Source organism: Quercus robur, chromosome 7 (assembly GCF_932294415.1).
Source record: "Quercus robur chromosome 7, dhQueRobu3.1, whole genome shotgun sequence".
Lineage (NCBI taxonomy): Eukaryota > Viridiplantae > Streptophyta > Magnoliopsida > Fagales > Fagaceae > Quercus > Quercus robur.
The window spans coordinates 40,164,636-40,178,443 of NC_065540.1; the positions used below are offsets into that span (position 1 = coordinate 40,164,636).

General features: G+C 35.3%; 1 protein-coding gene and 1 pseudogene across 1 annotated transcript; one reads left to right on the forward strand and one right to left on the reverse strand.

Moving 5' to 3' along the window:
* Window positions 1–145: 145 nt before the first annotated feature.
* LOC126693423 (UDP-glycosyltransferase 79B9-like) lies at window positions 146–3,507 on the forward strand (annotated as a pseudogene).
* Window positions 2,867–3,376, reverse strand: LOC126691400 (uncharacterized). Its single transcript, XM_050386447.1, has one exon. The coding sequence runs from the start codon at window positions 3,374–3,376 to the stop codon at window positions 2,867–2,869; it is 510 nt and encodes a 169-aa protein (XP_050242404.1).
* Window positions 3,508–13,808: the final 10,301 nt, after the last annotated feature.

The following is a 13,808-nucleotide window of genomic DNA, read 5'->3' on the forward strand; positions in this document are numbered from 1 at the left end:
CCTATCAGTATCAAATATATGGCAGAAAAAGGTCTAAAGAGGGGCTGATTAGAAAAGCCATAGAAAAAAACGTGTCCCTCCCATCCCATCAAACAACTGTACAGTGCAGTGAAAGTGTGAAGCAAACTAAAATATGTATAATTTAAGTTAAAGAAATAGACCTGAGTCTTAATTTTCTGTAAGATAGAGAAACTGAGAAAGAGGGGAAGAACTGAAGAAGAAGAATAACTCTTTGTGACCACCGATTGGTACGCTGGAATCAACAAAGAAAAATTTCAAGATAGACTGACTGACTGAGTTGATGAAAAAAGATCAAGAATCAAGATGAAGATGAAGAAAAGCAAGGTAAGACTGTAAGAATATAGATGGAGAGGCAGAGAGATAGAGAAATGGGAGGTTTTTCTCTTGTTTTTTAAATTTATAATCTCTATTTTAGCATATTTCAAGACAATTACGTTGAATTATTAATGAATTTGTCTGCTATTAATTTTGATTTTAACATATTTCAAGAATGAGTTAATAAATTTGGCTCCTAAAATTTAATTTTGTTAACTGAAGTTTGATTTTTTTTTTTTTTTTTTTTTTTTTTTTTTTTTTTTTTTTTTACATTTTAAGATACAATAGGACTTTTTAATACATGACTTTTTTAATACATTGACCAATAAAAATGCTTAATTTTTTTTAACTAAAATATATAAATAAATATATTATATATATAATTTTTTTTTTTTTTTACAAACGGGGCGTTCTTTTATTTGGGAGCCTTAGGAGTTGCATCAATTGTATCACCTATTGAGCCGGTCTTGCAAATTATTGTTGTGATGATCAGAATAAGATCTCTGCATTCTTTGATAAAATCATCAAGTAACTTCATAATGGATGTGCACTATAAGATTCCAATGATGATATAGTTTAATTTGTCCATTTGTGGTTACCGCTTTTTTAACTTTTATTAGTGTTTGTTTGTCCATAAAAGGATCCTCCTCCTCGAGGGAGAACCGGATCAAGAAAGTAAACATATACAGCAGGGGAAATCACTCGGATTTCAAGCGACTTTATACCAACAAATAAGATCAAGCAAAGATGTCTACTTCCAGAAGCTCAAAACTTCATGTAGCCATGTTTCCCTGGTTTGCCTTTGGCCATTTCACTCCATTCCTCCATCTCTCCAACAAGCTTGCAGAGAGAGGCCATAGGGTATCCTTCTTACTTCCCAAAGGAGCACAAGCAAAGCTACAACATCTAAACCATTATCCAAACCTTATCAGCTTCTCTCCCCTTCTCGTTCCCCATGTAGATACCCTACCTCCTGGAGCCGAGACTGCCTCGGATGTTCCTTTTTCACTTCATATGCAACTTGCTATTGCTTTTGACCGAACCCAAAACCAAGTTGAAACCATTCTTACCACTCTCAAGCCTCACTTCATCTTCTTTGACTTCAGTTATTGGTTGCCAGCCCTTGCACACCAACTTGGCACCAAGGCCATAGCCTATTCCGTGGTAAGCGCGGCCACAATCGCATTCATTATGGTTCCCGCTAAGAAGATGGAAAAGGATATATATGACTAATGAAGAGCTAATCCAACCGCCTTCAGGCTATCCTTCTTTGTCAGTGGGGTTCAAATACAAGGAGTTCGAAATTGCAACAGTAAAAATACTTGCTGAAGATCATGGAACTGGGGTGCCCATGTACTTTCGAATTACATCTAGCATAAAAGAGAGTGATGCGGTTGCCTTTAGAACATATCATGAGGTTGAGGGGCCATATTGTGACTATCTAAGGCAGCAGTACGCTAAGCCTGTGTTGCTAACGGGACCTGTCCTGACTGAAACACCAGAAACAAAGCTAGACGAAAAATGGACTAAATGGTTATGCAATTTTGAGCAAGGTACTGTGGTGTATTGTGCATTTGGGAGTCAAAATATACTACAAAAGGACCAGTTTCAAGAGTTGCTTTTGGGATTCGAGCTATGTGGGCAGCCATTTTTGGTGGCTCTAAGTACTCCAGATGGATGCGCAACAATTGAAGAAGCTTTGCCAGAGGAGTTTGTAGAGAGAGTTAAAGGGAGAGGGTGGGTGTATGGGGGTTGGGTGCCACAAACATTGATATTGGAGCACCCATCTGTAGGTTGTTCTGTGACCCATTGTGGTTATGGGTCCATGTGGGAGTCTCTTCTTACTGATTGCCAAATAGTATGTGTTCCATACCTTAATGATCAAATTTTGAATGCCAGATTAATGGTAGAAGAACTCAAGGTTGCAGTGGAGGTGGAGAGAGAAGATAATGGTTGGATTTCAAAGCAGAGTTTGAGTGAGGCCATTATCTCTGTGTTGGACAATAACAGTGAAGTAGCTGGGATAGTGAAACATAATCATGCCAAATTGAAGAAGGTAATTACTAGCGAAGGCATGCAAGAGAGATATTTGGACACTTTCATTCAGAGCCTACAAGGTCTTTTGGATTGACTTGAGTGACTGTATGAACTCAACTACATCTTAATCACTTTCACTTGCCCGAAGAAGAGCAGTAGATGTTAGTTGTTGGTTGCTGCTAGAGTCCAGTGCGCACACGGCAAGTCCTACATCAGATGTGGATTATTAAGAGCTATCTTTTATTGATTTTTTCTATTGCTATTATTTTTTATTTAATGTATTGATGTTATTGGTTTGAGTGCTCGTAGAGTCGTTGATAATTGATTAATGTGGGGTAACATTTGATGATCCTTATCAATTATCCATATTTTTTGCTTATCCTTATCAGATGCTGAGTTGTTTAGGAAAGTTGGGATAGGTAGAGATTGATTGATTGATTTTTTTTTTTTTTTTTTTTTTTTTTTTGAGAAAGAAACGTCATTCATTCAATCATTATAATACCAAATCCTGATACAAGGCTTCCAAAGCTGGTGGGGGAGAGTCCTCCAACCAATACAAATCATATTCTAAATTTCTAGCATGTTGAATAAGAACATGTGCTACCTTATTACCTCCCCTCCTAATCTTACTAGTTGTAGCCCACTGCAAACCAGAAATCAAATGGCGAATATCATCCACCACATTGCCTAGAAACGAGTAGTTAGCCACATCTGAAGAAATTGCTTTCATAACATTGGTATTGTCTCCCTCTATCATTAGTCTAGTGAAACCAGCATCCACAGTGAATTCAATGGATCTTCTACACACAAGGAGTTTAGCTTCTTCACTTGTATCCACCTTTGGCTCAATAGCAGACATACCAGCCATAACCTCGCCCTTCTCATTTCTGATTGTTGCACCTATACCGGATTTCTCCATCCCTAAAAATATCACTGCATCAAAGTTTAACTTGTATTCCATAGGAGGAGGTGGCTGCCAGACTTCACCACTTGGTTGCTCCATCAGACTAACATTCACACTCTGTTTGTTTCGAGATAAAATATTTGCAAATGTAAAATATTTTACATGTAAAATATTTTCATTTTACTGTGTTTGATTGTCAACATGAAAATTCAGTGAAAATCATTTTTCAATTGTATGCTTCACTGTAAATTTTTTTTTTTCATATACTTCTCAAAACTCAATTGGTGCACAGACCTTCAACAAAATAATAATATTTGGTGCACAAACCTATGCAGTGTGCACAAACCTTCAACCAAAAAAAAAAAAAACAGGTGCACAAACCTGTGCAATGTGTACAGACCTTCCACAAAGAGAAATTGGTGCACAGACCCCACCCCCCCCCCCCCCCCCAAAAAAAAAAACTCCACATCAGAAGGAAAAACACCACCAACCAACAAACCACCATTGACCACTCAAATGACAACCACCATCAACCAAAAATCCAGATAAAAAAAAAAAAAAAAAAAACCACCATCAACCAAGAAAAACCTTCACAAACTCAGATCGAAAACCCAAGAAAGAAAGAACATAATCTGAAAATCTAAGCCCAGCGGAGGCAAGATCAGGTAGTCACCAAAAACTTAAGATCGTCGTCAGATCCAAGGCGGTGCAAGAGAGAAGAGAAGAAGGATTTGTGCAAACATGATGAGGTTGGTAGTGCCGATGATGGCGGTTGGGGTTGGTCAGTGGGTGGGCAACGGTATGAGATGGGTGGAGATGAGAGGGTTGTGGCCTTGTGACTTGTGAGTGAGAGAGCTGAGAGATGGAGAGAGGAAGAACTGAGAAAGTTAAGAGAGCAGAAGTTGATAAAGTGTCAGGTGTGAGAGAGGAGAAGAAATTTTAAAATGTTTTACTGACTTTTTAAGTGTAAAATATTTTACCGTTTTTGCCTTTGATTTTTCCTTTGACTGAAAATATTTTACATTTGACTAATTATTTTACTGCAAAACAAACATGGTAAAATATGAAAATATTTTCCTGAAAATATTTTACATCAAAACAAACAGAGCGTCAGATGCACTTAGGTTTGTTTAAACTCCTCCAAAAACTCCTTTGCCCTCTTGTTAAGGCTAGTTGAGTTCTTCAGCTGCCCTCCATACAGAACATAGTTGCATTGATTCCATATCAGCCAACATTGCACCCAAAACAACTCCATTTCTTCAATTGAAAGCCTGTCCACCAAATGCTTCATCAGCTGCATGACATCTCTGAAGCCTGAGACTCCCTTCTACAATTTCGGAATGCTCCCTGCCCACACAACTTGCACCGCAGCACAGCCCCATAAAACATGGAATGCTAGTTCCGCCCCACTGGTACAAATTTGGCATTTGTCTTCATTAATAATTCTTCTCTTTACTAGATTGCACTTTCTAGGTAAAATGTCATTGCATGCCCTCCACCCGAAAATTTTAATTTTTTTTGGTATATAAAGCTTCCACAAAACCGGCCAGATGAGTTTCCCAACACAGCCCCCTGAAGATTCAGCCTGATTCCCTTTGCCTCACATTTTTCTTGCTACCTTATATGCAGACTTGACAGAAACTTCCCATTTTTGTTGTGCAGCCAAATGATTGAGTCTGAAATAGCCCTTTTGCTAAGAGGAATCTTGGTAAATGCATCAACATCTTCTTTATGGAACAATGTCATGATCATATCACCTCTCCAAACATGCAACTCCAGATCAATTGAGTCTGAAATAGCCATCTCATCAACCAGCTCATGAATTGGATGAAGAACCTCGTTTTGGGATAATTGGGGATCTATTTATCCCCCAACACACTTATTGAAGACCCAGTACCAACCCTCCAACAATAAACCGATCTAAGAATAGGAAGTATAGCCATCAAACTTCTCCACATAAGAACATCCAGGAGATTCTTTAACCTCCAGAAAAGAGGACCTAGGAAAATACCTTGCTTTAAAACACTTGGATAACATTGAATCATTGTCTTGGATCATTCTCCAATCTTGTTTAGCCAACATTGCTAAATTAAAATCTCTCAAATCCCGAAATCCCATACCACCCTTCATTTTTGAAGTTGAAAGCTTATCCCATTTCTTCCAATGAATTTTCCTTTCATTGCCTACTTGACCCCACCAAAATTTGGCACATAAATTATCCAGTTCATCACATAATTTCATAGGATGTTGGAAAACACTCATGGTATATGTCGGTATGGATTGAGCAACTACCTTGATGAGAATTCCTTTCCCAACTCTAGATAATAGCATTCCTTTCCATCCTTGCAACTTCTTCCATATTCTATCTTTCAAATAAGAAAAGGTGTGGTACTTAACCCTTCCAATCAAGGTTGGCAGCCTAGGTAAGATTCAAATTTCATCACTTCCTTGACACCCAAAATGTGCAACATCTGTTGCCTTTGAGCTCTTGTTGAGTTAGTGCTAAAATAAACAGAAGACTTCTCCAAATTTATACTTTGACATGAAGCCTTTGCATATGTTAGGAGAGTCTCCATAATGGCCTCCCCTTCATTTTGTATAGCCTGACAAAACAACAAAGAATCATCAGCAAACAATAAGTTAGTAACTCTGGGTGCTCCTCTACAAATAGAAACTCCTTTTATCATCCCTTCCAGTTATGCTTTTGCCAACAAAGTCATAAAGCCTTCTGCACATAACAAGAAAAGATACGATGACAGTGGATCTCCCTAGCGTATTCCCCGTGAAGGATGTACCATACCATAGGGTTTGCCATTCATCAAAATAGAGAAGGATGGAGTGGTAACACAACTTATCACCCTCTCTATCCATACTGCTGAAAAACCCCATTTTCTCCATAATCCTTTGAAGGAACTGCCATTCCACACAGTCATAGGCCTTGCTAATATCTAACTTCAATGCCAAGGTCCCTTCTTCCTAGCATGCATTGTATGTAGTGTCTCATAGGGCGCCAAGACATTGTTTGTAATCAATCTTCCCAATACAAAAGCACTTTGTGTGGGCGAGATAATATGTGGAAGTACCTGTTTCAATCTATTGGCCAAAACTTTGGAAATAATCTTGAATGTGCTTTGCGCATGTAATAATACTATTTTTTATTTATTTGTTTTTTTTTAGTTTAGTGTTATAATGTTTAAAAGTGATATATAAATAACCGTGTGTTTTTTTTTTTTAAATGAGGTAAGGTAACATGGAATAATGTTTAAAAATGAGAGAGAATCATAAGAAGTTGAAACCCAATGGAACATTTGATTTTATTGATTGGGATAAAAATTGTGATAAGTAAAAAATTTTGAGATTTGAAAAAAAGAAAAAAGAAAAAGATGATATACATTAGTGTGGATGGATGGGAATTTGTGATAACTGTATAGAATTTGGATAAAAAAATTTTTAGAATGTTTTAAAGAATTAAAAAAAAAATGTAGAAATTTCAAAATAAGAATGAGTAGTTTTTACATGGGGTAGGTTTTTTTTTTTTTTTTTTTTTTTTTTTTTGAGAATGAGATAATTGAAGTATTTGAATTCAAATAGATAACAAATAAAGATAGGAATCAAATATTTGAATACAAATGGATAGTGAGAATAACGGTTTTTTTTTTCTTTTGTACATGAGATAGTATTACTGTTTTAACATTTTTTACTTTTTTGTAGGAGAAAAAATTAAACTAAAGGGTATGTTATTTCAAAATTTGTATAAGGATATTTTGGTACACTAAAAATTAAAGACGAAACAGGGGAATTATCTTATGAATAGTATAGATAAAAAAATTAGAACCCACAACAGAGTAAATAGTGTTTGAGACTAATTTTACTACTAGGCATACTTAATATGATATTAACTCCATAAATATAAGTACTTGTGAGATAAAAGGCCATGTCATTGTAGATGTCAATCTCTTTACTTGTAAATAATTAGTCATGTCACTGTGCTTGCCAACATGACCAGGGACGGAGCTAAGCTTGGACTTTGGAAGGGCAATGGCCCCCCTAATTTTTTATTTATTTAAAATATTAGTATATATATGGGTATTAATTCTAGCAATTTTGTTTTATCATTGATTCTTTTAAGCGTAATACTATAGTCACAAACTTTTCTACAATATTTTTACTAAGTATTGAGATAACAAATTCTTATTAGTTTGTATCTAGGCTCACCACTTATATCATTATTTTACTTACCAATACCACTCACCACATCATTAATTTATAAAACAAATTTGTATCCTTAACATTTTTCTCTTTTTAAAGGCCATTAAAAAATTTATAGATCTAAAACAAAATATACAAGACCAAAAACATTAGTGCAATAACAAAAATTACCAATAGCAAAACTAAAAAAAAAATTAAGTCCAACCAACAAATTTTACCCAAAACAAACAACCCGGCCCTTTAAAAAAAATTTAGCAAATTTTGTCCTTACCTAGCAGTAAACACTCATAAAAAAAAAAACCCTTAGTGTCTAAGCAACAAAGCTAGAGGCTGGAGTTACCACAAGTAACCAGTAGTGAGCCACCTCCTTAACTCCAAGTCCTAGTTCTGTCCCTAAACATGACAGTCACACAAAGATCTAGCCGGAATAGTGGTATATGGCGATTTTGGCCAATTCTCTTCATTGTGGAATTTGTAAGATGGGCACGTGGATTGGGTTCTCAAAGATTTGGATCTTTTTGTTTGTTTTTTATTGGGTAAATTTCAAAATACACCCCTGAAGTTTAGGGGTGTTTAAATTTTACACCCTAATGTTTCAGAAATTAGATTTTATACCTTGAAATTACATTCCGTTTGCATCAGAAGTCCCTACCATTAGTTTTTGCTATCATGTCTGTTAAGTATTAGGTAAGCTTATGAAAAGTACTAATGATCCAATTTTTTATTATAATAAAACTAATGATCCAATTGAAACATGATAATTTGATATAATTATTACACCTTACACCTTAGATAAGTACCCTTAAAAACTTTAGATTCAAACCCAGAAAACACAACCATAAGATTGGAATGCAAAAATAATTAATTGAACCCAAGAAAATTGAATTAAAGATGAAAGAGATGTAATGAACAAAGAATGCTGAAAAAAAAATACCAAACGAGCATTTTCCTTTCGCTCTCAATTGAAGAGATCTAAGAGCACTTCACCAAATAATCCAATCCGCAGAGTTGTGACCCATCAAAGCACAACAACCCATTTACCCATTAACTGTCATGACCCATCTGAACAAAACTAAAATACCCATCACCCTGCTCTTCTCCAGTGTTTACCGAGCCACCGATCTTCTAGTTGAGAGATCATGATTCCAGATATGGTCTCTTCAATCTCATTGTCAACCTTCTAGCCACCGATCTTTGAAACCACCGAAAAATCAAGATGAGTAGCGATAGCGAGGCCGAAGAGAGCAAGGAAGAAGTCTAAGAACTTGGGGATGAAGTGAGCGGCTGATGATCTTAAATAACCGCAGTAGCCATAGTAGCCCAGCATTTTGAGTATTGGAATTCTCTCTTTCGACCTCACCAATTTGTGGAGTAATTACTTAATATTTTTGTTATTCGAGGTTAATTTTGCAAATTTTACCATTGAATTACATTTTCTTGTTATACCCTCTATGCTTACAAAATTTCTAGAAAATTAGAGATTAATATGTATGCCATCAATAAATTGTTTAAATTTCTAGTTTTTTTAGTTTAAAATTATGCATAGAATATAAGCTTATAGATCATGTAGTATATAATATCTAATTGTTAGTTATTGTTTTTTTTCCTGTCAAAAATACCCCTATGGGGCCAGAGAACTTGTGGCCCCGGCCCACTTTGCTTTAGGGCCCAAGGCCCGAGCCGAGGAGGGATATTGCCGAGGACATATAGTGAAGGTCCAAATGGCCTAGAGATATAGCCGAAAATGATTCTATCCTCGGCATCCCAACGCGATCCTGAAAGAAAGTGTAAATACGGTATAGGAACAGTTTAAGGAAAGGCTGAACACCTCCACATTGATGGAGAAAGGACCCCTGGACAATATGGCGACAAAGGACAAAAGAAAGGCTGTCATTACTGCAATTAAATACTCTGCGCTAGACAGAGTAATGCTTTTCAGCTTTTACAACCACCCCCAACCACTTTGGGTATGGGCTGATGGGACAAGTATCAACCCTGGAAAGCTGAACCTACACGTGGACGTTGGAGGAAGAGTAAAGGCTAATATAAAAAGAGAAGTAAGCAATCCAAAAAAGGAGCTGGGAAAAAAGGCCAAGAACCAAAGCCTCCCAGGCCAGCCGAGGAGAAAGACTTCTTGAGCCAACATGGTTCACCTTTGTATGAGTACCATGATTAACCACCGTCCAGTGACCAAGGCCTAGCCTTTCAAGTCCACGCTCTACAAATTATATTGTTTGGGCCCTTAACGTACAAACCCAATACCATTTTTGGAGTCGTTACAAATTGAGTCCTTACAACCCCTAAATTAATTAACCAACAACTTAAAAATGGGATTAAAATAGTAAATTGGCAAAAAAAAGTTAGTTATTGCTCTTTTTACTGTCAAAAATACCATTACCTAAAACTTAAAAATGGGGTTAAATTTAAATTATAATAAATGTAATTTATTAATCTTTATCCAAAAAATAGAAGAGCCTCACGCACGTGGTCAGAGGCTAGTGTGTATTAAGAGTGTAAAAAATATACAATTTAACGGTTAGATTTTCAAAATATGTAATAATGTTTATTTTATTCAGTAAGGTTGTACCCTTAAATTACAACCAATTTTGTAACTAATTTTAGTTTAGTTCTTTTATTATTTTGACTATTGCTGTGTGGGTATTAATTGAGATTGTACAGTTTGGATTTGATGTTAGGAATTTTTTGGATACCCAGAAAATGTTAAAGAAAAATATTTGAATTATTTTATTTTTTGTTTTAAGTTTATGTGATTTTGAATAAACTTATACCGTAGCCGACTTTAGCCTTATATGTATATATATATATATATATATATATATACATTGTTTCGACTTTGTCACTTGTATGGTAAGCCGCATATTGTCTAGGGTTCTAAGTCGTGCTTTGTTTTTTAGAGAGATTTTTATGTTTCTTTAGTCACATGCTTTAGGTGAGTGAGAGCTCTTTAGGTGTATTTGGGGTTTGGGCTTTTCAAGAGTGTTTTGGTACCACCTTTGTAATCTCTTTCTTTTGTTAGTGAAACTTTCTGAATTGTACTCAATTTTCAAATCGTTTTATATGGAAATAAAGACTCAATTTAATGCTTCACTTCGTATTTTTTGGTCTAATAACGCTCCTGAATATTTTCACACATCTTTGTCTCAATTTTTTGATGATAATGGTATAATTCACCAATTTTCATGCCTCCATACTCTACAACATAATGGTGTTGCTGAACGCAAAATGTGTCATTTATTAGAGGTCACTCGTGCCTTAAAGTTTCATGTGTGTTCCCAAATCATATTGGAATGATGTTGTTCTCACTATCGATTAATCCTATGCCTTCCATTATTCTAGGTGGTCAGATCCCTTATATTGTGCTCTCTTCTGATGAATCTTTTGTTTCATCTACCTCCTAAGATCATTGGTTGTGTGAACTATGTTTATATCTTAGGTCCAAGAAGTGACAAACTTGATCCTAGATCCATTAAATGTGTTTTTCTTGGGTATTCTCATACTCAAAAGGGATACCGATGTTACTCACATACTCTTCGTCGTCGTTTCATTAGTGTGCTGATGTCACATTTGATGAATCTCAGTCCTATTTCTCTCCTTCGATTGCTAGTGACAGTTCTCCTCCTTGTCTTCCTCTCCTACCACCTGTTTCTCCTACTAAATCTCCTTAGAAACCACTCTAGGTTTATCGTCATCGGTAGAAACCTCCAACGGAGACTTCTTCCCTACCTAGTAACCCTCCTCCTAATCCTGCCTCTCTTCCAATTGCTTTGCGCAAAGGTAAGCATTCTTGTACCTCTTATCCTATCTCTCAATTTGTCTCTTATGGTCACTTGTCTTCATCTCTCCAAGCTTTTACCACCTCCTTGAATTCTACTATTGTTCCTAAGTTTTTCTAGGAGGCTATGTCTATCTCTGGTTAGAAGTCTACTATAGAGGCAAAAATGTCTACCCTGTCTGAAAATGCTACCTGGTCTTTAGTTACTCGTCCTCCAGGGAAAACTATTGTTGGTTGTCGTTGGGTCTAAACTGTGAAGTATTTTCCTAATGGTTCTATTGAGCGCTTGAAGGCTTTATTGGTTGCCAAAGGATATACCCAAACATACGGTGTCGACTATGCCGAGACATTCTCGCCTGTTGCTAAAATTTCTTCTATCCGGATTTTGATCTCCTTAGCTACTAATTTGGGCTGGCCATTATTTCAGTTAGATGTTAAAAATGCATTCTTGAATGGTAATTTGAAGGAAGAGGTGTATATGGAGCAACCACTTGAGTTTGTTGCTCAAGAGGAGTCTAGAAATGTGTGTAGGTTGCATAAGGCCATCTATGGTCTTAAACAATCTCCCAGAACTTGGTTTGGTAAATTTAGTGAAATAGCGTTAAAGTTTGGATTACAATGTTGCCATTTTGATCACTCTGTGTTTTCTCATATATACCACTACAAGAGGAAAGATTTTGTTGATAGTATATGTTGATGATATTATAATCACTGGTGATGACAAGAAGGGTATTCATGATTTGAAAAGATACCTTCAAAATTCCTTTCGAACTAAGGATCTGGGTAAACTTCATTATTTCTTGGGTATTGAGGTAGCATGATCTAAACAAGGCATCAGGGGGATCTAAACCAATGGAGACTCCTATGGATCTTAATGTCAAAATATATGAAGATCAGGGGGAGTTGTTATCTAATCTTGAGAGATATCGTCGTCTAATTGGCAAACTGAATTATCTCACAATTGCTCGCCCAGATATATCATTTCCGATTAGTGTTTTGAGCCAATATATGAAAGATCATCAGCTTCCACATTAGGAGGCAGTTATTCAAATTGTGAGGTATCTTAAAGCACATCCAAGCCGTGGTCTTTTGTATAAAGCTAATGGTCACCTATGGGTAGAAACCTATACTAATGCTAATTGGGCAGGATCACTGTCAAATAGAAAATCCACTACTGGATATTGTTAGATCTAGTGCAAAGGCTGAGTATAGAACCATGGCACACACATCATGTGAGTTTATGTGGATTAAGCATTTACTTGAGGAATTAAAATTTGTTGTGAAGCTGCCTATAACTATGCATTGTGATAATCAAGCAGCAATTTACATTGCCTACAATCCTGTGTTCCATTAGCAAACCATTCTTATTGAAGTAGATTGTCATATTACCTAGGAGAAAGTAGAATATGGTGTAATTGCTATTCCATATGTTTCTATAAGAGTCCAAATTGCTGATATGTTTACCAAAGCTTTATGTATGACTCATTTGGGTTTATTGTGTAACAAGCTAGGATTGTATGATATAAACTCTCCAGTTTGAGGGGGAGTGTTATGAGTATTAGGGGCAAAACAGTAATATCATGTACTTCTTTATATACATATAAATAATATTTTATGTGTTAGGGTTGACTTATCAAACCCTAAACACTTTCACCTTTAACAACAATATTAAATAGAATGATTTGGATAAGTTATAGTGTTTATTGTTTATTGTTATATATTTTATTTTTACTTTTACTTTTTTTTCTTCTCTTATTATTTTATTCAACATTTAAATTCAACCAAATCCCCCATATATATCATTAAATTATTTATATTTCCTCTCCTTTTTTATTTTAAAAAATTAAACATATAAAATTTTTATTAAATTCAATAAATAAAATTGTCCTCATAAAGTGGAGTAATGCTAGGGAAACCCTCATTTTCACACCCAATGCATCAAAGGAAAAATGGAATACAAAACAAATGCCAATTTAGAAACACTAAATTAAAATAGTAATAAAATTAATGAGAATATCTAACCAAATATAACACAGAGAAACTAATAGTGCATATTTAATGCAATAGAATTATCATCAAATTTTGGAAAACGATCAGTTGCCAATGGAGAGAGAGAGAGAGAGAGAGAGAGAGAGAGAGAGAGAGAGAGAGAGAGAGAGAGAGAGAGAGAGAGAGAGAGAGAGAGAGAGAGATAAAAAAAATACAAAGTAATAAAAAGTAGATAAACAAAAAATCAAACTTTAATTAGTAACCATTAATTGGAAAACAAAGAGGTTGTACGGAGAACTAAAAAATAAAATAGAGATAACCATATAGAGAACATTAAAAATTTTACAGTGTAGTAAAATAAATAGTTACATTCACTTAAAAAATTAAGTCAATAGTCAACAATTAAATACAATCATAGTACTAAATTTAAACTTAAAACTAATCAAACTCTAACCATGAAAACCATATTTCTAATCATAACTAAAAAAGAGATGTTCTCCAGTAATAATAGAAATTACATAAGAAATAAAGTTAAAAAAA